Source organism: Carcharodon carcharias, chromosome 5, assembly GCF_017639515.1.
Source record: "Carcharodon carcharias isolate sCarCar2 chromosome 5, sCarCar2.pri, whole genome shotgun sequence".
In the NCBI taxonomy this organism is placed as follows: domain Eukaryota; kingdom Metazoa; phylum Chordata; class Chondrichthyes; order Lamniformes; family Lamnidae; genus Carcharodon; species Carcharodon carcharias.
This window is the reverse complement of record NC_054471.1, coordinates 122970854-122997312: the sequence shown is the minus strand read 5'-3', so window position 1 is coordinate 122997312 and position 26459 is coordinate 122970854. Positions and strand designations below refer to the sequence as shown.

Sequence of the window (26459 nt, the reverse complement as noted above, 5' to 3'; positions counted from 1 at the left end):
TTTGTATTGTTATGATAGGGTAAGGAGGAGTTGAACCTCTTTTCCCACTCCTTTGACTGTAACAGAGTTCTTGTGAAAAGGATATACTTTGCAATTCAGTAAGTGTTTAATATTCATGCACTGTGATCATAAAAGTCTCAAGCAGACAGGTTTTCTTGAGTATTAACAAAGAAGAAGGTTAGCTTTGTTATACTTAACCCGGTCTAAGTAAAAAATAATGAAATATGCTCCAACCTTTGTATGTGCACACACACACAAATAAATTACGGAGTGGGAAAGGATAATCGAATTAGAGTCCAGAGAAATAAAAAGGGTACACAGTCTGTGGAAGTTAATGACTTGGTTGGCTTCATGCTGAATTTGGTGGTCCTGAAGCTTTCCCTTGGTGGTCCTGATGCTTCCAGCATGGTGGTGATTTAAAGATGTAGCCAGTTGATTTGGCTGTGCTCCTGGAGACAGTGGTGCGGGGTTGATTTTCTTCAAGAAGTCTGTGTGTGTAGCAGGGATATCCCTGGGTGCTCGCAGTCAGCAAACAGGGTCCAAAATCCTCTAAGTTGGGTAGGAAAGAGAGAAAGGAAAGAGGGACACCACTCAGGTCTTCCCTCATCAGCATCTCAGCTGCTTGGCCTCTTCCTGCAGAAAAAGAAGAAGCTTAAACACACAAAGGGGTGGACCTGTCCCATGACCGTCACTCTGTTTGAAACACGGTCGTCACTAGCGTATTCTCCCTTGTAACTTAATCAGTTCATATCTGGGAATCCTCTCTCTCAGCCAGGATTCCATTGTTCAGTGATTGGGTTTAAAGCATATTCCCATTACAGCTTGATGAACTCATGTCTGGGAACCCTCTGTTGAATATCCCACATGATTGCCTTGGTGCCTTGCTAATGAGGACAGGATATATGGCTTACTCATACTCTCCTGAGGTCAATGTCCTTGATGAGTCTTTGCAGATGTGATGTCTTCATCTCAGCAGATTGGAATGTGAGGCTACAGTGATATAAATTGGGTAGCCATCTGGGTAGCTCACGTCACACTTAGTGTCTGTTTCAAAAAGTCTCTAGTTTTAAAAGTTAAGTTCCTGTTTCCAGTAGGTGGATTAAAACATCATTATTTGGCAGAAAACATGTTTGTGACAGTATAAAAGGTGTAATAGGAATGCAAAATAATTACAAGAGAAGTTCATCAAAGTGACAGTATAAATAGGTTTGAGAGGCAATCAGCAACATTTATAAAGGGAGAAAGAATTCAACAATGTGGAGAAACATCATAAAAACTTGTCGGCTAGGCTAAACTGCCTGTTCCTACAAATTCTAAATTTCTGGTGTTGACTAAGGAAGCAATATAGTTACTTGGAATGTAGATATACTGTAAGCCAGGGATACGAACATATGAATTAGGGCCAAGAGTAGGCTATTCTGCACCTCGAGCCTGCTTCACCATTCAATAGGATCATAGCTGATGTGATTGTGGCCTCAATTTCACAAGCCACCTACCCCTGATAAGACTTTTGACTAACAAGGGAGTCAAAGGTGGTCTGCATCTGTCTTAAAGATATTCAATAACCCTGCTTCCACCACTTTCCAGGGAAGAGACTTCCAAAGACTCTCAATCCTCTTAGAGAAAAAACTTCTTCTCATCTCCGTCCTAAATGGGAACACCCTTATTTTGAAACTGTGTCCCCTCAAGCTAGTCTCTCCCAGAAGGAGAAACATTTTTTCAGCATCCATCCTGTCAAGTCCCCTCAGGATCTTATGTTTCAATAAGATCACCTCTCATTTTTCCAAACTCCAATGGATACACGCCCAACCTGTCCAAACTTTCCTTTTAAGACTGCACTCCTAATCCCAGGTTCAGCGGCCCTTCTCTGAACAGCTTCTACATTCCATTTACCTTCCTAATCACCTGCTGTACTTGCACACTAACTTTTAGCGATTGATGTACCAGGACACCCAGATCCCTCAGGGTTCTGCAATCTCTCTCCATGTAAATAATATGCTGCTTTTTATTCTTCCTGCCAAGTTCACATTTTCCCATATTACACTCTATCAGCCAAATTTTTGCCCATTCACTTAAACTATGTACCTTTGCAGACTCTATATCCCCTTTACAACTTACTTTTCTTGCCTATCCTACCTATCTTTGTGTTATACCTATCTAAAATATTTCAATAACCAAAAATCAGTCCAGTATTATTTGAATTTGTTCTCATTGAAGCCATTCAACTACACCAGTGAGAATTTCTCCACATCCCATATTAGCAATTCCTTTTCATATTAGGTTGCATAATAATGAAGTGCCTCATGAGACAGGATACATAACTCATAAAATAAAAAGGGAAAATGCTGGAAACAGTGAGTCAGGCAACATCAATAGAGATGGCAATGTCACTGTCACAGTTTGTCACAGATATACACAAAGTCAGTTTTAAATCACTTAAAAAGTTTAACGATGTTATAGACGAATACACAATAAGTAAAGCTAACCTGCAATGTACAACTACTGGTCCTGCTCCTGGGGGGTTTGATATTTTCACACGACGGATAAATGCCAGTAAACCAGTTGCATGATAAGGTACACCATGGTCAGGCCAACCAGTGAAATGAAACTGTTTAACTTCACGAATTTCATCAAAACCCCTCTGAGAAAGAAAAACACATTTTCAAAACAGGGGTAATGCAATGTATTCCTTGCCGAATTCAACTTCACATATTTAATCTTTTAAACATTGTGCCTTCTTACTAGATCCATATTCATAATCACTTAGATTCCCCTCAAATTATTATTGTAGTAGATAATTCAGACTTGTCCACATGGCTCTGAATACTCTTTCACTCTGCTTGCTTTCATATCCATTACCACTTCCATTCAGCATTCCATCCTTTCTTCAGATCACATGCACTGAATATAATCCAATCTGCAGTTTAATAGCTTAATCACTACATCATCTTCATTTCCTTTAAAAAGGGATTGAAAATCTTATTTCTCTCAATTGTTCAAAGACACTACTTCCTTAAAGTCTTTTCAAAGTACAACATACTGCTACCACCTATTACTTAGAAAGGTTTCAACCTCCATCCTTCTTTGCCTGTCCATATTCTTGGTTTCACTGAGCCCAATGACTGCAACTGAACTCCCACAATTCTACTGCTGAAACATTCACTAAAATAAATGTCCTCTTTTGTGCCAAATATACAATTTTTTCCCTTAACGAACAAACTCTCTAAAATGGACCTGGATTTTCAAGATTTGAATACTGCACATATGTGTGGAGAATCTTTCTGGTATTTCTCTTTGTACTTCTGGACCTGCTGATCATTTAAAGTCATAACGCTCTCAATTCTAGATTCTAACTTTTTAAAAAAAAATGTACCCCTTTCTTGTTTGTTTTATGTTTGGTGCTACTCTGAATTTTCCACGCATGTTGCTTGAATTCTAAATATGCAATCCTGCAGGTGCTTTGTCCTCTCTACATGCCACTGTATTGAAATCAAGGCATTCTTTCCTGGGACTTGAAAACTATGGAACCCCTTGCCTTCCAGTTTTTCCTTCAAATTGCATTCTTCATGCTTTTAAAACCCAATTGCTACATAATTTAGCTAATTTATTTCATGATCCTAAACTGTGGCATGCTATAGTATGGCTCTTAATGTTAGTTTCTCAGTAATTAAAAAAATGACTAAATGATCATAAATGCCATTACCATGCTATTTTTCCTAAAAATATCTTCAATGGATATTAGCTTATTCCTTTTTTGGAACTAAAATAACTTAATGCATAATGTATATTTTGCAGCCCTCAATTAAGTTGTCACCGAAACATAAAAGCCAATTGGTGTCGAAAATGCACTGCTGGTAATGCATACATGTTTGCTGCAGGCTCTGGTGAGGCTACAGATCAAGCTTAATATATTTTAAGTATTAGCATGAAACTTCATTTGCCACTATAAGCTGCTTTGCTTATCAATTCATTTTTCAGTCCAATGTGAAATACCAATTACTTTAGCTAGAGGTACTTCCTGTTTGTGGAGTTCAGGTAATTAATGAAAGCAAAACATAATTTTAACCATCAGCCTGCCAGGATTCCAATTTTCCTAAATATCATTATATTAGGGAAATATTTGATAAATACTAAAGAGAAAAGACATGAAGAAAGTTAAGATAAATCAGCTTACCCTTTCTAATGTAAATGTTCGAACCACATATTCTGCAAGTGGTTCCTCTTCCATGAATGTAACTTTAAAATCTGCATACACTTCAGAATCATCTGGCCAATATTTGTAGCATTTTACCTTTAATATTAACATAAAAATGTTCAAATGATTAAGAGCTATGATTTATATTGCAGGTTTCAGTGTGGTAGCTTAAGCTTAAGACCTAGTCAGGTAATAGCATGATCATATTGCTTTGTGCCAGTTTAGCTGGAACATGAACAGTCTTGTTCAGGGAAGTGCTTTGTAGGTTTGAACACTCAGAATTCTTTCCCAAAAGTTGGAAATTTTAAATGTTTAAATGAGAACAGGAAAATCCTTGCTTGCTAAACATTCAAACTGAGTTCAGGTATGTTTATAAAACACCTAGGAAATCCAATGGATCCTTGAGAATTTTCAGGGTCGACACTGCAATGGGCATACATTCCCACCTGATGTCAAGCCTAGAACAAGATTATTTTCTACAGAAAATCTCATTCCTGTGTGTCAGCATGATGCCAAAATCACTTCATAAAGAGCTAAACAAATGTAGTGTAAAGAGATCTTAAAATTATTTATTTAAAATGTGTTCAATAACATTGTCATATCATTTTAGTTCAAAATATGCTGCATTATAGGGTGAATTAATCATTGATAATGTAGTCTTCCCTGCAATTATCTCCTCCTAAAATGAAATCCTGTTTCCAAACAGGTCATCCAAATAGACACTAATGGAGAGAAATATAAATTACCTTGTAAAGTTTCCAAGGAAATATAGCACCACAATAGGACAGAAACCCAGGAATAAAAAAACATATTTGTTTGACCAATTGGTCAGAGGATATTACATCATATAAAACCACACAAATTGTCAGCAAATATCATTTGCAAAGAGGAAGAAAAACCAAAGTGTAAAGAAATCTACAAATGAAATGTCAGCGATTATATTTTTTAGATTTTCCATCTTAACAAAAATAGACATATTCTGATTATTCATTAAAAGTTCATGCCTGAAAGTAGCAAGACTTGGACAACATTAAGGTTTGGACTGGAAATGGCAAGTAATATTTGTATCATGAAAACACCAACCAATGAGCATCTCCAATGAGCGAGAAATTAACCATCTCCCCAGACGTTCAATGACATTGTTGAATCTCTATCAACAACCTGGGGGGGGTTACCATTGACCAGAAATTTAACTGAACCAGTAAAATGACTTCTGTGGCTAGAAAAGGAGGCCAGATGCTGGAAATTCTACAGTGAGTAACTCACCTTTTGATTCCCCAAAACTTGTCCATCATCTAGAAGGTACAAGTCAGCAGTGTGATGGAATACTTTCCATTTGTCTGGATGAATGCAGTTCCAACAACACTCAGGAAGCACAATATCATCCAGGACAATAGAGGCCCCATTGATCAACACCCCGACCACCTCCTTCAACATTCACCCCTTTCACCTCCAATGCACAATGGCAGCAGTGTGTACCATTTACAAGATGCAACGCAGCAACTCACCAAGGTTCCTTCGAAAGCACATTCCATCCCACGACCTCTACCACTTAGAAAGAGGAGGGGACCAGGCATATAGGAATATGGGATCACCACCACCTGCAATTGCCCCTCCAAGTTACAAACCATCCTGACTTGGAAATACATCGCTTTCCTTCATTGTCCCTCGTCAAAATTCTAGAACTCCCAACCTAATCGCACTTGTGGTGCCTACATCATATGAACTGCAGTGGTTCAAGAAAGTGGCTTTCAACCCTCTTCTCAAGGGATATTAGGGATGAATAACCAATACCGGCTCTGCCAGTGATGCCCACATCCCGTGAACAAATAAAGAAAAATGGATATTTCTTCAAACTTTAAAACTAATTCCAAAGCATTCATTTTTCTATTAAAATCAGACTTACCCTTCCAACTTCTACCAGATTTGTGACCATGACGATACAAACTGATTGCTCTTGCCAAGCCATTCTCCAGAAATCATACACAGTTTCGTGTACTGGTCCTAGAAGATTGAGGAACAATAATATTTAAATAATGGTGTATATGTATGATCATAGATGATTCATGCACAAATTATCATAACATTACATAGTGGCAATTTCCTGAATCCACCCTTCTGAAGTAGAGTTTTTCTACCTGGATTGCATACCAAGAAATCAGAGAAATGCATCCAGTGGGAGACCATAGAACCATAAGATGTAGGAACAGAAGTAGGCTATTCGGCCCGTTGAGTCTGCTCCGCCATTCAATGAGATCATGGCTGATCTGATAATCCTCCACTCCACTTTCCTGCCTTTTCCCCACAGCCCTTGATTCCCTTACTGATTAAAAATATTTCTATCTCAACCCTGAATATACTTAATGGCCCAGCCTCCACAGCTCTCTGCGGTAAAGTATTCCACAGATTCACCACCCTCTAAGAGAAGAAATTCCTCATAATCTCTGTCTTAAATGGACAACACCTTACTCTGAGATCATGCCCTCTGGTCCTAAACTCTTCCAGAAGGGGAAACAGCCTCTCAGCATCAACCATAAGAATCAAGCCCCATAAAAATCTTATATGTTTCAATAAGGTCACGTCTCATTCTTCGAAACTCCAATGAGCACAGGCCCAACCTACTCAGCCTCTCCTCATAAGAAAATCCCTCCATACTTGGGATCAATCTAGTGAACCTTCTCTGGACTGCCTTCAATGCCAGTCTATCTTTCCTTGGATAAGGGGACCAAAACTGTTCACAGTATTCTAGGTGTGGTCTAATTAGTGCCTTGTATAGTTTTAGCAAGACTTCCCTATTTTTATACTCCAGTCCCTTTGAAATGAAGGCCAACATTCTATTTGCCTTCTCTATTATCTCCTGAACTTGTACACTAGCTTTTTGTGGTTCAGGCACGAGGACACCTAAATCCCTATGTGCTGCAGCTTTCTCTATTTAAATAATATTCAGCTCCTCTATTCTTCCTGCCAAAGTGCATAACCTCTCATTTTCCCACATTATATTCCATTTGCCAAGTTTTTGCCCACTCACCTGACCTGTCTATATCTCTCTGTAGACTGTGTGTGTCATCCTCACCACTTGCCTTCCCACCTATTTTTGTGTCATCTACAAACTTGGCGATAGTACATTCACTTCCATGATCCAAGTCATTAGTACACACTGTAAATATTTGTGGCCCCAGCACTGGTCCCTGTGGCACTCCTGTAGTTACAGGTTGCCATCGTGAAAGTGCCCCTCTTGTCCCAACTCTCTGTCTTCTATTAGTTAGCCAATCGTCTATCCATGCCAATTTTCAACCCCCAATACCATGGGCTCTTATCTCATTAAGTAGCCTTACGTCTAGTACCTTATTGAACATCTTTTGGAAATTCAAATGTATTACATTTACTGGTTCCCCTTTATCTATCCTGATTGTTATCTCCTCAAAGAATTCTAATAAATTTGTCAGGCATGATTTTCCCTTCAGGAAACCATGCTGACTCTGCTTGATTATATTATGCATTTCTAAATACATTGCTATTACAACTTATAATAGACCCTATCATTTTCCTAATGACGGAGAACAGACAGAGATTGTGGTACATTTTGGTAGCAACGACATAGGTAGAAAGAGGGATGAAGTCCTGCAAGCAGAATTTAGGGAGCTAGGAAGCAAATTAAAAAACAGGACGTCAAAGGCAGTAATCTCTGGATCGAAAATTAGGAGAGAGGGCAAGTGAGCCTGGAAGGCATAGAAAGTAAAGGCCACCAGTTAAGGCACAGGGAAGTTTGGCAAGGTTGGATGATATTTATTTTAATGCACGAATAAGGCAGATGAGTTGAGGGCACAAATTAACACATGGAAGTATGATGTCATTGCTGTCAGAGACATGGTAGAGAGGGGGGCAGGATTGGCAGCTCAATATTCCAGGATATAGGGTCTTCAGGTGAGACAGGGAAGCAGGAAAAAGAGCAGGGAATGTCGCAATATTGGTCAAGGAATCAATTACAGCAGTAAGGAGGGATGATATCTTAGGAGGGTCCTCAAATGAAGCCAAATGGGTAGAACTGAAAAACATAAAAAGAGCAATCACATTGCTGGGAGTGTACTATAGGCCCCCAAACAGTCAGAGAGAAATAGAAGAGCAGATATGTAGGCAAATTTCAGAAAAGTGTAAAACTAATAGGGTAATAACAGTGGGGGATTTCAACTTCCCCAATATTAACTGGGTTAGTCATAGTATGACAGGTTTAAAGGGAGAATTCTTAAAATGCAGCCAGGAAAGCTTTTTAAGCCAGTATGTAGAAGGTCCTACAAGAGAGGGGGCGGTCCTGGACTTAAATTTTAGGGAATGAAGCCGGGCAAGTGGCAGAGATATCAGTGGGGGAGCATTTTGCAGATAGTGATCATAACTCCATTAGTTTCAAGATTGTTATGGAAAAGGACAAGGACAAGGATGGGCCAGAAATCAGAGTTCTAAACTGGGGCAAGGCTGATTTTAATAAGTTCAGTTATGATTTGACCATGTGATATAATTAAAGAAATCAGCATAGAAAGGTTGGAGGTTCTAAGTGGTCTGGCAGGCTTAGAAGTAGATAAATCTCCAGGCCGGGATTAATAGTATCCCAGGCTGTAGGGTGAGGCAAGGGAGGAGACAGCAGGGGCGCTGGCAATAATTTTTAAATACTTCTCTGGCCACAGGAGAGGTGCCAGAGGACTGGAGGACAGCCACTGTGGTACCGTAATTCAAGAAGGGAGGAGGAGATAAACCAGGGAACTACAGGCCAGTCAGTCTAACGTCAGTGGTGGGGAAACTATTGGAAGCAATTCTGAGGGACAGAATTAATCTACACTTGGAGAGGTGGGGATTAATCAAGGACAGTCTGCATGGTTTTGTTAAGGGGAGGTCATGTCTGACCAATTTGATTAAGTGTTTTGAAGACCAGGTGTGTAGATGAGGGCAATGCATTTGACATAGTCTACTTGGACTTCAGCAAGGCTTTTGATAAGGTCCCGCATGGGAGACTGATAACGAAGGTAAGAGCCCATGGGACACAAGGCAATTTGGCAAATTGGATCCAGAATTGACTGAGTGGCAGGGAGCAGAGGATGATGGTCGAGGGGTGTTTTTGTGACTGGATGCTTGTGTCCAGTGGGATTCCACAGGGACCAGCATTGGATCCCTAGCTGTTGGTGGCACACATAAATGAGTTAGACTTGAATGTTGGAGGGTTGATCATTAAGTTCGCGGATGACACGAAAATTGGTAGGGTGGTAAACACAAAACAGCCTTAGATTACAGGAGGATATAGACGAGCTGGTCAGATGGGCTGAGCAATGGCATTTAATCCTGTTAAGTGTCAGGTGATGCACTTGGGCAGGACAAACAAGGCACGGGAATATATGGTGAATGGTAGGAACCTGGGAAGTACCGAGGATCAGAGGGGCCTAGGTGTGCATGTCCACCGGTCCCTTAAGGTAGTGAGACAGGTAGATAAGGCAGTTAAGAAGGCATATGGGATCTTGCCTTTATTAGCCGAGACATAGAATATAAGAGCAGGAAGGTTATGCTGGAACTGTATAAAATGCTGGTTAGGCCACAGCAAGAGTATTGTGTGCAGTTCTGGAATCCGCATTACAGGAAGGATGTGATTACACTAGAGAGAGTGCAGAGATTTACCAGGATGTTGCCTGGGCTGGAAAATTTTAGTTATGAGGGGAGATTGGATAGACTGGGGTTATTTTCCCTGGAGCAGAGGAGATTGAGGTGGGACATGATTGAGGTGTAAAAAACAAAGAGGGGCATAGATAGGGTAGACTGGAAGGAACCTTAGACCTTGGTGGAGGAATCAATAACCAGGGGGCATAGATTTAAGGTAAGGGGCAGGAAATCTAGAAGGGAGGTGAGAAAGAATATTTTCACCCAGAGGGTGGTGGGAATCTGGAACTCACTGCCTGAAAGAGTGGTAGAGGCAGAAACCCTCATAACATTTAAGAAATATTTGGATGTGCACTTGCAATGCCATGGCATACAAGGCCACGGGCCTAGTGCTGAAAAATGGGATTAGAATAGATAGGTACTTGTTTGACCAGCACAGACTTGATGGACCAAAGGGCCTTTTGCTGTGCTGTCGACCTCTATGACTCTATTAAGCTAACTGGCCTATAATTGCCTGTTTTTTGTCTCCCTCCATTTTTGAATAAGGGCATTATATTGGCAGTTTTTCAATTCTCTGGGACTTTTCCAGAACCTAAGGGTTTTTGGAAGATTACCACAAGTGTATCCACTATCTCTGTAGCTACTTCCTTTAATATCCCAGAATACAACCCATCAGGTCCAGGGGACTTATCGGCCTTTAGCCCCATCAGTTTCCGTAATACTTTTCTCTAGTGATAGTTATTGTATTTATTTCCTCCCCGCCTTTTGCCCCTTGATTATTTAGTATTTTTGGAATGCTATTAGTGTCTTCCACCACGAAGACTGATGCAACGTATTTATTCAACTCCTCTGCTATTTCCTGGTTCCCAATTATTATTTCTCCAGCCTCATTCTCTAAGAGGCCTTTGTTCACTTTGGCCTCTCTCTTCCTTTTTATATATTTAATATTACTTGCTAGTTTACCCACAAAGTTTATTTTCTCCCTCTTTATTGTTTTTTTGGCTATCTTTTGTTGGTTTTTAAAACTTTCCCAATCCTCTGGCTTTCCACTAATCTTTGCCACGTTGTATGTTTCCTCTTTCAATTTGAAACTATCCTTAACTTCCTTGGTTAACTAAGGTTGGTTTAACCCCTTCCTAGTATCCTTCTTCCTCACTGGTACATATCTTTGTTTTGAGTCATGAACTATTTTCTTAAACATCTGCCATTGTTCAACAACCGTCTTCTCTGATAAACTCCTTTCCCAGTCCACTCCAGCCAACTCTGTCCTAATTTCTTTGTAATTACCCTTATTTAAGTTTAGCACAGTTGTTTCCAACCCAAGTTTCTCACTCTCAAACTGAATGCTAAATTCTACCATTTTATGGTCACTGTTTCCTAGGGGATCCTTTACTCTAAGGTCATTTATTAAACCTGCCGCATTACACATTACCAGATCCAAAATAGCTGATCCCTGGTTGGATCCACAACATGTTGTTCTAGGAAACTGTCTGGATTCTTGCTCGTGACTCCTCTGCCAATCTGATTTTCCCAACCTATATGAAGATTAGAATTACCCATGATAAATGTAGCGCCTTTTTTATATGCCCCCATTATCTCCTGATTTATTTTCTGTCCTACAATACAGATTCTGTTAGGGGGCCTATATACTACTCCCACCAGTGTCTTGTTCTCCTTGGCATTTCTTAGCTCCACCCATATGGATTTTACATCTTCCAATCCAAGATAATTTCTTGCTATCATACTTATTCCATCCCATATTAACAAAGCTACCTCACCACCCTTTCCTTCCTGCCTGTCCTTTTGAAAGGTCACAAATTCCTAAATATTTAGTTCCCAGCTTTGATCTCCTTGTAACCATGTCTCCATAATGAGAACTTCATTTCAGGATTGCACATTCAGAAAATTGACATTATGAATGAAACATTTTTTTAAAAAAAGAGCAAATACTAGAAGTCATCAATTAACACAGAAATTGCTAGAAATAAATTGCAGGTCTGCGAATCACCTGGAAAGAGAAAAAACAAACTATCTGTATGTCATGATGAAACTAGATGATATCAACAACAAAGGTGAACAACTGACAGAAGTCAATCGTCAATTTTTTGCTGATTTGTATCAAAGAGGCAGCTAATGGAATCAATGACCCAAAACTGCTTTTGGGAAGGTATTCCTGATTTATAATTATGTCTACTTTATTCTTCCCAGACTCTCATGTGTTTTTTCCCAGAATTAAGGGACTCAGTTACTTTCCATTTCTGATACCTGAAACAACCACCTTACTTTGACTTGCTGTAACCAGTATTTTCTGTGCTTGTTTAAACAAACATTGTTCCTTTATCCTATGCCATGGAATGCAGTACCTTTAGAAACAATATTTAGCATTCTGGTATCATATATACCAGAAAATAAATTTCAGTTCATATGCTTTAATCCCACATTATATATCCTATATATGTCCTAACATTATAATCAACTTAATATATCAAAATGCTCCACCTATACCACCATCAGTACATCAGCTCCGTGCTACTCAGCTCAACGTGTTCTCTGAAGACACAACGTATATTTGCAAGGCCAAAATCTGCAACTATGCTGCGGGATACTACAAAAATATTGCATATCCATCTTTACACTTCAGTAAAAAAAAATCTACAACCTGACTGTTATGACAATTCCAAATACACACACTACTATAGTTTACTAATATCCTAGTGACAACATTACAGAATTGAACAGCGTTCTCCTTGGCCTTCTAATCCAAATACTACGCACATTCTTCCAAAACTCCTTTATATTCTGAGAAATAAGGGGCAGTCTCGTATCTGTTCATGAATCCTTGAAGCATTTTGAATGTTGAAACTTATTTCAAGTAATTTATACTTAAATATGCAATTTCCATTAATATTTCTATCCATTTCTAACATTCATTGGAAGCTAATACAGGTAGGATTTCAAAATGAGTGAAACAGATTATGCACTACTACAAAAACTGTGCTGTTCAAGTTGCTTTATCAATTCTTGTTATCTGGTGGGTTTCCAAAACGAACTTTTGGTTGGCAGTACTAACAAACCATTCAAGTTTGGTGTTAAACTGCTGTAATTGATTGCAGCTGACTTGACAGGATACAGTTGGGATACTAAAGGTCAACCAATTAGTAACTGAAATTATTAGTAGAGAAACTTTCAATCAGCAAAAATTAAAGAAAAAATGCTTTGATACTTTATTTCATTTTTTTAAAAGGGACAAGTTAAAAACTGATACTGAAATTCAGATGGATATTATCAAGATAATATAAATTATGCCATATTCAGTCATTGTTCTTTTGAAAGTAAAGGATTAAATGTTCCATTTATTCATTTTTTGCTGTGGATTTCCACATTGAAAGTAATGCATAGAAAATGTTGCTACCTTCCCATTTTAGAATTCAGAAATCTTCCTCTAGTTTCTCCAAACTGGGAACATACAAATGGAAAAACATGAGGAATATGAAGTAGATGGGTTTTGGCCCACTATGTTGAAATAGGTTTTGGTTTGTTAGAAAATGTGCATTTATTCAGTAGGTAGCTCATATAACCCTAAATGAGACAAGTCAATATTTCACAATGACAGACAATCCCACACCTTTTCGAATCAAGTCCATTACAATCAACTACAATAAACCGTTATTGTTCCATAAAAAAAACTTGAAAAAGTTGATAGTGAGGCCAGCTAAAAGCCTGTTTTGGGATCTTACCAGATAGTACTTGGGATTGATAAAATAAGTTGAGTAAACTTTCAGCCTGAAAATGTCTGCCTTATTCACACAGGAGCATGGAAAACAGTGGCAAAACATCTTATCAGAAGTTAAGAATATCAGACTTGAAAATTCTGCTGATGCATGATGTGCACTAAGTACTGTAATAACAACAGAAATTTTGACGGAGTGATGTTTACCTATAACTTCACCAGCTAACCAAAAATATATTGAACAGTTTAAACAGGACCTGTTTTTTAAAAATACATGAAAAGACACTGACCAAAAATGCCATGAGTCACGTGATGTCTAGGATTGTAAGTTGGCCTTTTCCAGAAAGTTACTTCATAGAATGCAGATCAGCCCTGACATATTGCATGGAATTTCACATCCTGGGGGTGTCAAGATCCACTTCAAAAAGGAACTTTTCAAAGGAAGGCATTAAAAATGCAAAGTGCTGAATTTTAATCAATGGTAAAGACAATAGAAACTGATAACCAGCCAGATACCCAACAAACATTCAAAACCCACTGTGGAGGATGAACTAACCCCCATCTCCTGTTGGTTTCTAATATCCTGAAATGTGTCAAAAGTTTCTGAGACAAAAGATTGATAATGCAATTACTTGTTTGACAACAACGACTACAAGACATATTAACCAAATTCTTTCTTGGAAGATACTGACAGGAGGTTTAAGAATTGGTTTTGCAAAGCCAGAAACAAAGCAAAGTCATTCGGAAAAACTGCTGAAGAGAGCAGTGAAGAATCTTTCTCTCTCCGAAGCTAAAACTGACTCCAGCAAAGTACCTGAGCTTCAATTCAATGCCAAGATATTTAAAGGAAACCAGCGAACTTCAAACAGCACAACATTCAACAATCTATGCCTCAAGGACAAACAAATTCCAGCATCCACAGCTTTTAGCTTTTATTTGGATTCTAACTTTTCTTACTTCTGAGATTTGTGTGCATGTGTAATCACATCTTCTATTATTTTCCGCGGGTTTAGTAACTAATAAACTTACTCTTTCTTTCACTCAAGAAAACCTGTTTTGATTAGGTCCTTATTAAAAAGTAAATACACATGGATTTAAAAAGGCATTTACAAGGAAAAGAAAATTTTAAAGAGCCTTTGTTGTTACCAGCTGAGGGGGTTGAATAAAGGGGAGCCAGTTCACTCCTCCTGACCTGGTTGTTACAGTACTTAAAAATTATCACAATCTAATTGGAAGGAAATTTTGTTTAAAGGTTATATAGAATGACATGCTAAAGGTCATCATTTTGATTGTATGAATGTAAAAGGAACTCACACAAAGTGTCAAGTTCTTCAATGCTGTTACACAATTAAAACTTTAGTGATAGAGCAAAATGTAGCCATTGCAATAAAAAAATGGATTGCTACCACTGTTCTGACACTTCGATCTAAATTTGAAAGTTGCTCTACTTAATATTCGTCAGCTTATCATCAATTGTATTCCAAACCGAAAAGCCATTCAAACCTAGCTCCCAGAGCAATGGGTAATGTGCTAAACTAATGCCAACCTGTCATTTTGTATTACATTTTCCATTAAACGTAAACTTTCCATTTCCACATTACCATTCATGAGTATAAAAATGGGTTGACAGTGATAATGTGAAGAAACTTGATTTTTCAATGTATTTCAAATAGTATTGGTGGTTGACCTGGGGAGGGTTATGCTTTTTCCTGAAAGCAGAAATGTCATACCATAATATGCCCAATCTATTATTATGCTGCCAAATTTGTGTTTAACATGGCCACAAAGTCGAATCTATGTATAAAAAAAAACACTGAGGTCAGTAAGAGGCTAATTTTTTGTTGCTGGGGTAAATTTATTTGTGGATTGGCAGAAGCTTAAAATCTCTGCCTCCAGTTATTGAGGACAGGCTAGGTTATGAAGGATTTGCAGGAAGCGGGAGGCTTTCAGACATATAAAAATTCTACTCATTCATTAGTAAATTTCTTATATGTTCAATTGTGATTTGTTGCTGTTTAGTTACTATCAGATAATTTCAAGAAAACAGAACTATTCTTTCACTGTACAATAAGCTGCACTTTGAATCTCCCTTCGAAATACGGTAACTGTGAATCTCATCAACAATCAAACACTCTGAAAATGGGGATTCTGCGGCGAGTAACTCACCTCCTGTCCACTGTCTAGAAGGCACACCAGTGTGATGGAATACTCTCCGCTTGCCTGGATGAGCGCAGCGCCAACAACATTCAAGATTGAACGTGACAGCATCCAGGATAAGGCAGTCCATTTGACTGGTGCCCCATCCACCACCTTCAACATTCACTTCCCACACCACTTATGTATGGTGGCAATAATGTGTCCCATCTATAAGGTGCACTGCAGGAGCTCACCAAAGCTCATTTGGCAGCACCTTCCAAACCCACGACCTCTACCATTTCAAAGAACAACAGCAGCAGGTATCTTGGGAAGCCACTTACTGCAAGTTCCCCTCCAAGCCATACCACCATCCTGAATTGGAACCAAATCGCCATTCTTTCACTGTCACTGGGTCAAAATCCTGGAACTTCCTTCCTAATAACTGTGGGTGTACCTATACCATATGAACTGCAGCAGTTCAAGGCGGCAGCTCACCACCACCTTCTCGAGGGCAATTAGGGATGGGTAATAAATGCTGACCTAGCCAGTGATGCCCACATCTCATGAAAAACCATTTTTAAAAAGCAGAATTCACAAGCAGTTTCAACTAAATCCTTGGAAGGTCAAAGCTAATATCTTTGACTCCTGCCATAAATCCTGCACCTTTATGATTGACTCAGTCCTCCACCCTAGTCACTGATTCAGGTTGAATCACACTTGCAACCTCAGTGTCTTATATAACCCTGAGATGAGGTCCCAATGTCAGACCCTCTGGTAAGACAGGTTACTTCCACCTCTATAGCGCTGCCTTCCATCACCCCTATTTCAGTTGATCTTTGTCAAATCCAGTGCCAACCATTCAAAATCTCACCTGGTCAGCTTTGTATTGTCCATTCTCTATAAACTTCAGCTCCTTCATAACTCCACTGCCCACATCCAATCCTGAATCAAGTTTCTTTCACATTCATTCTTGTCCTCACTGTTCCACATTAGCTCCCAAAGTCTCTAATTTAAAATTCTTCTTCATCGCTTTTAAATCCCTCCAAGGCCATGGCCCCCTCCATTTTTAACAGAAATAGGAACAGGAGTAAGGGCATTTAACCCCTCTAGCCTGCTCTGTCATTCAATTAGTTTGTGGTTGATCTGATTGTGGCCTTAACTCCACTTTACTGCCCTCCCTGAATAATGCTCGACTCCCTCGAAGACCAAAAATTTAACTTAGCCTTGAATACATTCAATGACCCAGACTCCACTGCTCTTTGTGGTACAGAATTCCAAAGATAAATGACCCTCTGAGAGAAGAAATTCTCCTCTTCTCAATCTTAAATGGAGACACTTTAATTTGAAACTGTGTCCCCTAATTCCCCAAGAGGGGAAACATCCTCTCAACATCTACCCTGTCAAGTCCCTTCAGAATTTCAATGAGATCACCAGTCTTTTTTCTAAACCCCAATGAGTATAGAGCCATCCTGCTCAAGCTTTCCTCTTAAGATAATCCCTACGTTGCAGGAATCAACCCAGTGAACCTTCTCCAAACTGCCTCCAATGCAGTTATATCCATCCATAAATGAGAAGGCCTAAACTGTACACAGCTTAGGTGCATTACAACTTCCTAACTATGTTCCTTTACTTCCTGTCTCCTAAACATTTCCCCTTTCTTCACCCTATCCCTGGCCCTATGTTCTGAAATTATATCCCAAAACTTTACTGCTGCTGCAACTCCTCTTCCTCACCCAACTCTCCTCAAGACCCCAAGCTTTTGGTCACCCCTCCTAATCTTCTTTCTTTGGCTTGGTGCCCTTTTCCCCCTAAGCATCCCTGATATTCCTTTTTTAATGTTGCCAAATAAATGCAAACAAGCTGTTGTTCCTGTATTGCGCAAGAACTAAAAGCGCCATGGATTATGGATGCACTGGATTATGTCAGTGTATATGTTTGTAATTTATCCAGGGCCCAATTCCTCCTGTTCAGTTTAAATTCAGAACTTCCAGAGGAAATGGATTTCTACAATATAACTTCGGACATACAAACGTACATATGAATGTACAAATTAGGAGCAGAAATAGGTTATTTGGCCCCTTGAGTGTGTCCTGTCATTGATAAGATCATGGCCAATCTGATTTTGGCCTCAACTCTACTTTCCTTACTGCCCCCATAACATTGACTCACTTGTCTATCAATAATCTATCTAACTCAGCCTTAAAAATAATCAATGACCTTGCCTCCACTGCTCTCTGGGGAAGAGAATTCCACAGGCCAATGGCCCTCAGAAAAAAATTCTTCTCATCTCAGTCTTAAATGGGAGACATCTCATTTTTGAATGCGAGAACTCCCTGAGTTCTCTCTCACAAGCGGGAATATCCTCACAGCATCCACCCTCCCAAGTCCCCTCTTGATCTTGTATATTTCGATATAATCACATCTCATTCTTTTAAACTTCAATCTGACCAAACTTTCCTCATAAGATAAGCCCATCATCCCAGGAATCAGTCGGGTGAACCTTCTCTGAACTGCTCCTTGTGCCATTATATCCTTCTCAATTAAGGAGACCAAAACTTACATAGTACTCCAGATGTGGTCTCACCAACGCCACATACAATTGCAGCAAAACTTCCCTACTTTTATATTCGATTCCATTTGCCTTCCCACTTTCTGTACCTGTATACCAACATTTTGTTTCATGTACCAAGATAGCCAGATTCCTCCATACCACTGAGTTCTACAATCTTTCTCAGTTTAAATAATATACTGCTTTTTTATTCTTCCTGCCAAAGTGGATGAGCTCCCATTTTCCCACATTATACTCCATTTGCCAAATTTTTGCCCACTCATTTACCTATTTAAATCCCTTTGTAAACTCCTTATGCCCTCCTCTCAGTTTACTTTCCTGCCTATTTTGGTGCCATATGTAAATTTAGCAACCATGCCTTCGGTCCCATCATCCAAGTCATTTATATGGATTGCAAATAGTTGAGGCCCCAGTACTGATCTTTGTGGAACTCCACTGGTTACAGTTTGCAAGCCCAAAAATAGCCTCTTCATCCTTACTCTCTGCTTCCTGTTAGCCAATCAATCCTCTATCTATACTAATATGTTAACTCCTTAGCATGAGCTCTTATTTTGCATAGTAATCTTTGGTATAGCACCTTATCAAATGAATTTTGGAATTTCATGTACGCAATATCTATAACTTCCCCTTTATGCACGTTACTTGTCGCTTCCACAAAGAGCTCTAATAAATTAGTCAAACATGATTTCCCTTTCACAAAACCACGTGGACTCTTCCTAATTGTATTAAGATTTTCTAAGTGTCCTGCTATAACCTTCTTAATAGTGATTCTAACATTTTTCCCAAGACAGTTGTTAGGCCGCCTGTAGTTATCTGCTTTTTGTCTCTTTCCTTTCCTGAATAGAGTAGTTATAATTGCTATTTTCAAATCTGATGGGGCCTTTTGGAATTTTGGAAAATTAAAACCAATGCATCTACCATCTCCACAGCCACTTCTTTTAGGATCCTGTGATGAAGTCAATAAGGTCAGCCTTTAGTTCTAATAGTTTTCTCGGTATTCTTTCCCTGGTAATTGTCAATGTTTTATGTTCTTCCCTCCCTTTCATCTCTTGATTTACAAGTTTCCCTGGGATGTTATTTGTGTCTTCTACAGTGAAGACAGACACAAAATATTTGTTCAATGCTTCCTCCATTTTCTTATTTCCTGTTAGTAATTCTCCAGACTCTCTAGAGGACTAATGCTCATTCTGGTTATTCTTTTCCTTTTTACATACAGGTAGAAATTTTACTATCTGTTTTTATATTTCTAGCTAGTTTCTCTCATATCCTAATTTTTCCCTCCTTATTAATTTTTTTAGTCATTCTTTGTTGTTTTTAAATTCTGTCCAATCTTAAATTCTGACCTACTGTTAATCTTTGCAGAATAATATGCTTTTCTTTCAATTTGATACGATCGTTAACTACCTTAGTTAGGCACAGATGGTGCATTCATCTCCCGGAGTTTCTTTCTCACTGAAATATTATAAGATATTTCCTTAAATGTCTGCCAGTGCATTTCTACTGACATACACGCCATAACCTATCTCCCCAGTTCACCTTAGCCAGCTGCATCTTCATATCCTTGCGACTGCCTTAAAGTTTAAAACACTGCTCTTAGACCCACTCTTTTCTTCCTCAAACTGAGTGTAAGATTCAATTCAGTGTAAGATTCAATCATGTTATGAACAATGCTGCCTAGAGGCTCCCTTACTTTGATGTCATTAATTAATCCTGCCTCATTGCACACTACCATGTCTAGAATAGCCCGCTCTCTGGTTGGCTCTAGAACGTGCTACTCCAAGAAATTGTCCTAAAAACACTATAGGAACTCATTTTTCACACTACCATTGCTGATCTGATTCATCTAATCTATAGGTAGATTAAAATCACCCATGGTAATTGCAGTCCCTTTGTTAGGTGTCCCCATTATTTCTTCTTACAACACTAGGTCACAGAAACTGCTTTAATTATATTGCAAAATCTCACATGATGCAACTAATTTTGAAACCTCAAAGGTAAATTAATTTAATGCAAGGTTCTTACCTTGTGTAGCTATATAATGACTCGGTCTGTGATACCCCTATAAATGAGAAAAGGTTCATAAATTTATATAATCTGGAAAGAAGATTGGTCTGGTCTCCACCAATCCTATTTGGAGAACTGTACAACATCAAAGTCCTTCATTTACAATGTGAAAATGTGCTTACAGCAATTTTACTTCCCTCTGTAAAAGCACCAAAATGTTAAAGGTCAATCAACTGAATTGAGTTTCAACAATTTTCACAGGTGGAAGAAAGAATAAAGCCAATTAAGAACTAGGATTTGAAACATCTATCTTAATTGATCAGGAAGCGATTTGCAAACAAAGAGTTATTTTGATAAAATTACCAGCAAAAAAAGAATTGATTGCAAAGATAGTGCTGCAAGAAGATGGTTAGGTCCACACGCTTATCTTTTCTTGCTTGACTTTCTATAACATGATAGGTTAACAGCAGTTCAGTGACCTTACACAGTATGGTAATCTCATTACATACAAATTTAAGGCTTATAGTAGACAACAGAAATGATAGGTTAAATACAACAATGGCATATTTATATTGAAAAAGTATCTATGATGTGACCGACCAGAAAATTTTAACCCTTTAACTTCATTAAAAAATACTAATCGATTGAAATACAAAAATAAGGAAATGATGACTAATAAAACAGTGACTAATGCAATTAAATAAAAGCACAAGAGGATGTTTGCAAATAATAAAGCTACAGTGAAAATCAATAGTGCATTTATACTGCGACTTTAGCAATGCCATGAAGCAGTTTTGGCTTTGCAGCAAAATTAAAGCTGTAATATTAATTTAAAATCAGGCAGAAGAAGCACCGAGAGATTTCTGGGAAGGTGAGCCTTAACCCAGATTTTAAAAGTTCTCTTGGTGTTGCCCTTAGATATTTTTGGAATATACCTAGCTTCAGTTTAAATGGTTAGAGTGCATATGCTTCATCTACAATTCTCAAGTGTTTTCAGTTTTAACTCTTCTAGGTATTGCAGCCAGGGAACATAAATCAGTCTCTGGCTGGAATCCATACTACAGCCATAAGGCTCAGAGCGATAACTGCAGCATGAACTTTCACTCACTGTCTCAAAGAGGAAGGGAGAGAGAATGTGTTAAAAACTTTTTTTGAAACTATCTGGACGTGAAATTTAAATACAGCATAGACGTGGAGCTTGTTTTAGGGCATTATCAGCCTTAGGTATTTTTTTTTAACTAAAATAGATCTTAAATTTGTTCTTTTTTTAAAAAAAGGGTAAAGTGTAATATCTAATCAACCTGATCAAAGTATCTTGCTTATTTCGATACTTCAAATACATCCCTATTTAGAGTGCTGCAGAGTACGTCATGGTGACTCAAATGGCTAACAATGGTTCTGCTGAAAATATCCAATGTGGAAATCATTTAAATGAAGAGAACATGTATGCAGGGATAAAATAGTGAAAAATCTGAGCTTAATTTTCTTTTTGAATTTCATGGAAATCTGTTAAAATGTTTTTTCACATATTGAAGTGGCATTTTCGTATTCAATTATTGGATACTTAAACAAAAATGAGCTACATTGAAAGCTGAATAAAAAGTGTTCATAGTCAACAAATTCCCTCTCCTGTTCATGCAGACAGGAAGCAAGCACTTTAAATTTTGCTCAGTTGAAATTTCTAAAAACTTGACTTTAATCTTGGAATTCTGTTGTTGCTACAAATCCTGGTGGAAAAGTTGCTTATTTACATGTGTAGCCATTTCCATTAGCAGGCTATTCATAGTTGTGATGTTCAATGGCTAGTGGAAAAGCTGTGGTTTAACAGGAGTTAAGAGTCTTCAATTCTGTTCAACTTTCTGTCCAGGTAACAATTTTGATTTCATAATTAGCATGCACATTACAGAGTGCAGGCGAGATTGAGGCACGCTTGGAATAAATTGCAATGTTTTGCACTGACATTGCTTTTATTTTCACATACCTATGTATTTTTAGACCTTACCATTACAGGGCACTGTTTGCAACAAAAGGAGACAGAATGCTTTTCTCAGTAGCCCATTTTATAGAAGTGTTTAGCTTGGTTATCAGGGCAATATTACACAACAAAAACAGACACGCAATAGCATGCATCTGCACACTTTCGTGAGCATAGGTGGATTTATATTACATTATCTTGAAATGGACCAGATTCTCAACAATATGCAGATTTTAATTTAGATTCATGACTACAAGTACCATGAAGCTGTACAACATTTTCCTTTACACTTTAGTTGACAATTTAACAAAATGGATAATTTTTGAAATATCACAGACCTGAAAAGAGGCGTTAAGCCTTTGTTTTAAAAACATACAGCTATTAATTTCACCTAAACATGTGCACTAAACAAAGTTCTAAGGGAAACAGATAACCACAAAAGATATATAACAATGACTAATTTACATGCGTGAGTTTACCTCTTCATTCTCTTCATAATGTGTGCCTTTAGGTATTATTCCTTAACAGTAACTTTCAAGTTCAAACAATTTGCAGGTTCAACTCTTTGAATTGTAATAAGCTGATGCTTAAAATGACAGTGCAGCCATTAATAAGTAGTTATTTTGTTTATTTCCAAGGCTGATTTTTCCCATTATAGGCAAATGCAGAATATAGGCCAAATTGATTTAATTCAGCAAGATTAATGTGTTTTTACTCTATAATCATTTTTCCCATAGCATACAATAATGCCAAGGATAAATGTTCTTACTACATATGAGATTACAGGAGCCCAACTGAAAATCAGAAATCCACTTTTATGAAGAGAATCAAATGGGTTTGCTCAGTTATCTGCTGCATGTACTCCTTGTTTTAGTAACATGTTGGTATATTAAATGAATTGGTATTAAAATAAAAAAAATCTAGCTTTTTCAGTGTGATACTTACATCCCTGTACAGCCATATCTACAGCCCAAATCAAAGCCAGATGTGAAAGAAAGCACAACAGTGTCAGTGAGTGCCAGAGAATTTAATATACAAGGTGCAAATTTTAAGAGTTGTAATCTTCAGACGCAACACAGGAAAGAAAATCAAATGCTAAAGTATTGTAATGCTGGGAAATATAACTTACATCAATATAATTTGCATTAATGTAATCTGATGTTGAATCATCTTCTAATGGCTGTAAAATGACTCTGGAATGGTCATCTATAGGAAACATAATGCATATATGTCAAATTTATTTTCATTTCAGCCAGCGATATACAACACTTAATCATGATTCAATTTGCTCAAAAATTGATATGTATTATGAGGCTATGCCCCTTTAGTTTTGAAAATATGATCTTTCAACTTTCAACTGACTGGAAATTTTGCAATTTGAACTGAGACAGAGCAAACTGCTTAAAAATGCAAGGCCACATTCCAATTTGGAGGTGAGAAACAAACAAATCACCCTCAGGGGAATGTGAAGAAAGAGGCACATTTCCTATGATCCAGATACCCGTCGAAACCTGCAACTGTCTAAAGAAGACGTTAAAAATGCAAATAGTTATTGAAACAAAGGCTGCCACAGTTCGGCACACTCAACACCCTTTGGAAATACACATTGGGTGAAATATTCCAAGGCAAAGCTGCCAACCAGTACGCAGCGAGATTGCAAGTGACTCAGACAGCCTTGCATCCAGAAAGCCTTCAGCAGAGGAAACAAGCTGAGAGCTGCTTGCTCTCTTCCTCTGTCTCTTTTGGAATAAGCATGTCACCTGGTTCAAAAAGCCAACTCTGCCAGAAACTACCAGTGAACCAAGATCTTGTCATAATTGCAGCATCTTCTACATCTAACTGCATCTAAGAAACCAGCTAACCTAGATCCACCACAACATTTAAAATCTACACCTCAAGGACAGTCAAAGGACACTTAGCTGTATATTCTTTTGCCTTTTTTATTGGACTCTGACTCCCCTTATTTCATTCGTGCATGTGCACTAATAATTGCTTGAAGGATTAGTCGTTAATAAATTTGCCTTTTCTTTGATGCAAGAAAACTTGTCTGATTGGCTCCTTATTAGTCCACAGCTTAAATAGATAAACACATTCCGATTTGCAAAAGGCTCATCCTCATGAAAAAGAAACCTAAACCTTTGTTGTGACCAGCCGAGGAGGTTGACTAGAGGGGAGTCAATTCACACCTTCTCATCTGGTCATAACATTTGAGAAACGGGTGTTAAAATCATTAAGAAAGCAATTTGCGAAGCGTACCTGAGCAAGTTGATTTTTTTCCAGGAACTTCACAAAAATACAAATATTCAAGTGTACTATTAAAAAAAATTTCAATCCCAAAATCTATTTAGATTTCATTGCAAGGATTGTTTTAGCTGATACGTTTTCCCTTCCCTGCATGGCTACAACAACATAGGACTTCTTAAAAACTATAGATATTCAGCATCATACATGTTCCAAGAAAAGAGCACTGCATACCTTTGAACAGCAGGAACTGGAAAAGATTCCACTGAATCTTTTGTTCATGATGAAAATTTGTATGCTTCAGTTGTAGCCGATTATTCGTGATAATTACATACAGCATTGGAAAATGTAATTACAGTTTTGCATTACTACCAATTAAAAATATTATAAAATTATGCAGTACAAACTTTGCTCATTTGGCTCATCAGTAGCACACTCACCTCTGTCTACACTCAAGCCTCACTCAAATAACTTCATAAAAATATTTACAAAGGGGAACAGTTTTAAACCTCTGACAGGCAGCAAAATTTATATCCATGCTTAGAAAAAGGAGAAGGAATAAAACATGAAATTTTAGGAATGATTCCACACAGACTTCCACTGGTGAACTGCAATCAAAGGGAACACAGGACAGTGACATGGCTCCAAAACCAGAATCCCTGATTCGCCTATTTGTCCCAATCTTGAACACTGTTTTATACTGGGAGGACAAGATCATGAAGGCTCTTCTTATGTGGCAATTACTCTTATCTCAGCTGTGGGTCAACCTCTAGCATGCATAACACAGGATGGATGAGTGAACAATTAGAAAGACAGATATAATCAGAGGCAAAAGCAAAAAACTGCGGAGGCTGGAAATCCAAAACAAAAACAAAAATAAAAATACCTGGAAAAACTCAACAGGTCTGGCAGCATCTGCAGAGAGGAACACAGTTAACGTTTCGAGTCCGTATGACTCTTCAACAGAACTAAGTAAACATAGAAGAGAGGTGAAATATAAGCTGGTTTGGGGTGGGGTGGAGGGGGGTGGGGGGGTGGTGGAACAAGCAGAGCTGGATAGAGGGCCAGTGATAGGTGGAGATAGCCAAAAGATGTCATAGACAAAAGGACAAGGAAGTGTTGAAGGTGGTGATATTATCTAAGGATTGGCCCTCTATCCAGCTCTACTTGTCCCCTCCCCCCACCCCCCACCCCTAAACCAGCTTATATTTCACCTCTCTTCTATTTTTACTTAGTTCTGATGAAGAGGCATATGGACTCGAAACGTTAACTGTGTTCCTCTCCGCAGATGCTGCCAGACCTGCTGAGTTTTTCCAGGTATTTTTATTTTTATTTTATAATCAGAGGCAGTTGGCATGGTGGAAAAATCTATATCTATAATGTCAGAGAGTGTTTGATGAAGTGCTTTTTGTTGCGAAAATTGAGGCGCAAAAGGCAGTAAATTGGAATACAAGAACGTTAGGAAACAGCAAGCGTGAATTTGATTGTTGGGTGTTTGATATTTTTCCCTTCTACAGAATAACCTGAAGAAATATGGATAAAAAACTACATTTTCATTATCGAGACAACCAAATTGCAATAAAAACAAATTGTGGATCATAGCTGTTTATAGATCAACTCACAAGCTATAATGTTTCCATAGCGATTCTTTGTTCTGTTTTGATCCTTCTTGGCAATGTCCCAGGAAGCAGACTGCCCTTCAAAGAAACTCTGCAAAAGAATAGTTTTGATGACAGAATGATTCTTACTTTTCATTAAAGCCAATAGATCCAAATTTCATAAGCCCTTCTAATTAACAATTTCTTGTTTAAAATACATCAGTTATAATAGCTGAATTATTTTAACTAAGAGTGAATAATTTTAAATTCTATACACATATGCTGTACCATGCACCATTAGAAGTAACTAGTCATATTTTGACCAACATTTTTAAATAATTTTGTATGAAAATTATATATGGTGCACCTTTATG

General features: G+C 38.1%; 1 protein-coding gene across 6 annotated transcripts in view; it reads right to left on the bottom strand.

Annotated features, from left to right (window-relative positions):
* ptprk (protein tyrosine phosphatase receptor type K) overlaps positions 1 to 26459 on the bottom strand; it is a 673497-nt gene that overhangs the window by 39872 nt on the left and 607166 nt on the right. For all 6 annotated transcript variants that reach the window (XM_041187665.1, XM_041187666.1, XM_041187669.1 and 3 more), the window contains 6 exons: positions 26110 to 26197; positions 23376 to 23452; positions 20290 to 20326; positions 6102 to 6199; positions 4175 to 4291; positions 2487 to 2641 (listed from right to left, as the gene is read on the bottom strand). In XM_041187665.1, coding sequence (XP_041043599.1) covers positions 2487 to 2641; positions 4175 to 4291; positions 6102 to 6199; positions 20290 to 20326; positions 23376 to 23452; positions 26110 to 26197 — 572 coding nt within the window. The remainder of the gene's footprint in view (positions 1 to 2486; positions 2642 to 4174; positions 4292 to 6101; positions 6200 to 20289; positions 20327 to 23375; positions 23453 to 26109; positions 26198 to 26459) is intronic.